At 40.7% G+C, this 4,671-nt stretch overlaps 1 protein-coding gene across 2 annotated transcripts in view; it reads left to right on the forward strand.

Moving 5' to 3' along the window:
• Positions 1–2,053, forward strand: part of LOC112462968 (116 kDa U5 small nuclear ribonucleoprotein component) — a 4,495-nt gene extending 2,442 nt beyond the window's left edge. For both annotated transcript variants that reach the window (XM_025029067.1, XM_025029068.1), the window contains exons 6-8: positions 115–833; positions 1,051–1,331; positions 1,469–2,053. In XM_025029067.1, the coding sequence (XP_024884835.1) occupies positions 115–833; positions 1,051–1,331; positions 1,469–1,974 (1,506 nt within the window). In that variant the 3' untranslated portion in view covers positions 1,975–2,053. The remainder of the gene's footprint in view (positions 1–114; positions 834–1,050; positions 1,332–1,468) is intronic.
• The last annotated feature ends 2,618 nt before the right edge of the window (positions 2,054–4,671 follow it).

The raw sequence follows: 4,671 nt of genomic DNA on the forward strand, positions 1-4,671 counted from the left end.
AAACTAATTACAAAATGCTATATCAAGGCTTCGAAATTCTTTCTAATAGATATTATAAATTTTACCTATTTTAATATATTGGATATTTTTTATGAGAAATTAATGTTTTTGTAGGGAAGACTAATGATCCATAGTACAAAGATGTATCCAACCGAGGATTGTACCCTATTTGTAGTTCTTGGCAGAGTAATGTCCGGTACATTGGAAGCAGGACAACGCGTTCGCGTATTAGGTGAAGCGTATTCACGCACAGACGAGGAGGACTCGCGCGTTCTTACAGTGGGCAGATTGTGGATCAGCGAGGCGCGTTACTCGATAGAGTTGAGTCGCGTGCCTGCGGGCAACTGGGTCCTCATAGAAGGTATCGATCGGCCGATCGTAAAGACTAGCACCATCACGGATCTAAACAACTCGGAAGAATTGCACATCTTTCGGCCACTCAAGTTTAATACGCAGAGTGTTATCAAAATTGCCGTCGAACCGGTCAATCCATCCGAGTTGCCGAAGATGTTGGATGGTTTGCGAAAGGTAAACAAGAGCTATCCGCTACTGGGTACGCGAGTGGAAGAAAGCGGCGAGCATGTCGTGCTGGGAACCGGTGAACTTTATCTCGACTGCGCGATGCATGATCTGCGTCGCATGTATTCCGAGATCGACATAAAGGTGGCCGATCCGGTGGTCGCCTTCGCGGAAACTGTCGTGGAGACCAGTTCCCTCAAATGCTTTGCTGAAACGCCAAATAAACGGAACAAATTGACGATGATAGCAGAACCGCTTGAGAGGGGTCTCGCTGAAGACATAGAAGCCGAACATGTCCGTATTACTTGGAACAAGTAAGTAGCCATATAGAAAGTCCATTATACCTAAAAGTTACCAAAGAGACTTATAGCGTTAGAAACTTCTCTTTTAAAATTTTGTATCAATCATACTTTTATTAGGGAAAATCTTCACATAATAAAATAATATACAATTAATATCCACGACATTAAAAATGACATTAAATTTTTATCATTTTACCATTATTTTATTTCTATTTCATTTTTTTTCCAGAAAGAGACTTGGAGAGTTTTTCCAAACAAAATATGATTGGGATTTATTAGCAGCGCGAAGTATATGGGCATTCGGTCCCGACTCTACGGGACCCAACATTTTAGTGGACGACACTCTGCCTTCCGAAGTAGATAAAACATTGTTGAACAGCGCCCGTGATGCTATCATCCAAGGCTTCCAATGGGGAACACGCGAAGGTCCGTTATGTGAAGAGCCGATCCGGAATGTCAAGTTCAAAATTCTTGATGCAGTCATCGCACAGGAGCCGTTGCATAGAGGAGGTAATTTTATTAACATATACAATATATCGCTATATTAATTGGAATGTAACATAAAAGTCGAAGTAAATCGATAAAAGTTTGCTAAAATTAATAATTTTTATAATTTGCACCACAGATATTTGATTTTGTGCCCTCAGGTGGTCAAATCATCCCTACTGCTCGACGTGTCGCGTATTCCGCTTTCCTCATGGCGACTCCGCGACTGATGGAGCCGTATCTGTTTGTCGAAGTACAAGCGCCCGCGGACTGCGTGTCCGCCGTTTACACCGTTCTGGCGAAAAGGCGAGGTCACGTGACGCAGGATGCCCCAGTTCCGGGCAGTCCGTTGTATACGATCAAGGCCTTCATACCAGCGATCGACAGTTTCGGCTTCGAGACAGATCTACGAACGCACACCCAAGGTCAAGCGTTTTGCCTGTCCGTTTTTCATCATTGGCAGATCGTGCCCGGAGATCCCCTGGACAAAAGCATCACCATCAGGCCGTTGGAACCGCAGCCAGCCACCCATCTGGCCAGAGAGTTCATGCTGAAAACGCGAAGACGCAAGGGACTGTCCGAGGACGTGTCCATCAACAAGTTCTTCGATGATCCTATGCTGCTCGAGTTGGCCCGGCAGGATGTGCTACTAAATTATCCCCTCTAATTTAATAAATATATATATCACATACAAAGTAACGTGTAAGATACATTATCGAGCATTAAAGTTTCACGTCTCGCATGAATGTTTATTTCGCATTTCCTTCCATCAAAACGTGATTTTCCTCTACGAAAACAGAAAGAAACTATTACCGTTGTAATTTCATAATTGTTCATTGTCAGAGAATCTAAGGAGTAAAATCATTCAAGGACTGTCTCTCTTCCTAAGGATTAAGAAAACTGACTATTTATCCTCAGAGAATGGAAGTTGGAACCCTGCTCTTTTAGAGGTTAATGTTCGATTTTCATCTTAAAAGTACTTAAATGCACCTAAATATGCAAAACAAACGTTATTCTAACTCGTAATAAAATAATTACATCGGCTATCGCTTCATTGCAATATGCACTATCATTTCAATTATTTAAAAGTACCAAAAGTAGTAAAACAAAAAATATTGCATACTATACATATTATAAATTATAATAGAACCAGTATTCGCACGATATGATCTTTCTTGTGAAGCTTATTTTTAAGTCAATCGGAAGTTATCTCTAAATTATTCACAAAATGATCCTTCCTATTTAAATCTATTTTTAAACTTAGTAATTAACCAATAATATTTTCACAAAAACGATCCAGATAGCAAAACGCCTGTCATATTTACGAAATATGTATTGCATATACGTATAAACTCGTGACGAGCGTTTGCGCAAATAAAATGTTAATGCTGCGTCCGCAAATGTTCAGCAGTAGTATTGAATTTGTTTCAAGCAACGGGGAGGGAGGGGTTCTCATTCAATATTCGTTACATTTTTCCAGCAACAGCTTATTGCCAAAAGGTCCCATTATTGCTACGTTTTGCTATCTGGGACTATTTCGAATCTAATATCTTATTATATTATCGATCATCTGCCGTTTTTTTTCCCTTTTTTTTTTTTTTTTTGGAATATCGTTATATTTATTCGGAAATCATAAATTATAATAAAACACGCCGGATATTCATTCCTCCGTCCATTTAAAACTTTTTCTTCGTCTTATTCCTTTGATATATTTCTCATTATTCTAAACTGTTTGCCATTTCTCATTCCTAACCGCTTATTAAATCTAATTCATAAACCAGGAATAATGAGTACGTTTCTATATGTCTATCTTCCTCTTTTTTTGTTATATAACGAGATTACGTCTACTAAATCAATATTAATTGCATTATTAATCTCGGTAAATATCGAGAACAAAGCCGTTGCAAGCCATTGCGATAATCTGAATAAGAAGAATCGAGAATAAGGTTCCCTCTTATAAAGAAAATCGCCCTATGCATGCTTTTAAAATTGCCATATCGGTAACTTTCTCCGCATGTGACATCGTTGCGTACTAAAAAAAAGACTGTACTAAAAACTAGGTTGTAACATTTTTGCAATTGGGCATTGGAAATAAGAATAATTGCGACAAATAAGACTTCGTTCACGTTGATCCTCGATTTCCAATTTCCAATATACATATTATAGTACTATACGCAATATATGCGCAAACACGGCGCAATTTCGAATCTTCGACAGTTGATGATCGCGTAATTTGATATACAAAGAATGCGTTCGCGGAGCGCGCTATATTAGCGCTATGCGTCATTTTATCTTTATCGTTCAATAGGTGTAAATGTAAAACAATGACACAATAGCGCTAATTAGAGTCATGTGCAGTTAATAGCGCTATTGTGTCCGCATCATCCGAATTCGATGCCCTCGAGGACCGTGCAATGGTGCAATTCGTGCAAAGGCTGTTCTAATCCTCGGCAGATACGTAATTAACGTAATACGTAATACGTGCCGAGTGCCGACGCGACGGACGCGAGAAAGTTGCGCGTCGCATCGCCGCGCCGTTCGCGCACGCGGCGGGCGGAGTTGCAGCTGCGCGTCGTCAAATAGGCGGCCCCGGACGGCCCGGTCAGACCCGGTGGACGGAGTCAAGCGCCATTTTAACGTTCTTGGTCGCTCCCACATATCCGCCCATAGGTCGGAGTAGTCGGACTCGTATCCGCCCGAATGATGCGACGCGCGCGCGCTCGAGCCGCGGCTCGTTCGGCGTTTGGCCTTTGGCCGGCAACGGGCAACCTACTCCGGCCTCCGGCCTCCGACGGCTTCGGCCACGACGCTGTCGACGCTATCGCGAACGATCGATCAGCCACTACATTCTGGCTCTGACGTTCCTTTTCATCCCCTCTTCTTCTCTCCATGCTCCGTCTTTCATCTATATCTATACGCACACAACCGCGCAATCCGACGCACCCCTCGCTGTTTCTACGTGACGCGACTGCTTCAGCTTCTACCTTCTATGACGCGAATTAGCTTCTTGCCATAAAACTCGCGTCATTATCTGAATAATAGTAGGGAGAGGGAAAGAGAAGATGGTGTGCGAATATATAGTCGAAAAATACGCTGTGCTCTTTTTCAATTCTTTGTATTTTCTTTCAATCTTTTTCTTTACTTCTTTTTACAGACATTCCTTTTTACATCTATTTCATATGCAACGAAAATGTTTACAACGTAATTATTCAGCTAAAAATTTAAAAAGGCAGATATCTAAAGCATTTATCGCATTTTCTTGAGAGAAAAAAATTAATTATAATGTAACATAGTCTATTCAACAGAAATATACATAAATTATATACTTTAAATATATGTTATATATATATATATATATATATAT

This window comes from Temnothorax curvispinosus, unplaced genomic scaffold, assembly GCF_003070985.1.
Source record: "Temnothorax curvispinosus isolate PA1 unplaced genomic scaffold, ASM307098v1 QBEX01012986.1, whole genome shotgun sequence".
In the NCBI taxonomy this organism is placed as follows: domain Eukaryota; kingdom Metazoa; phylum Arthropoda; class Insecta; order Hymenoptera; family Formicidae; genus Temnothorax; species Temnothorax curvispinosus.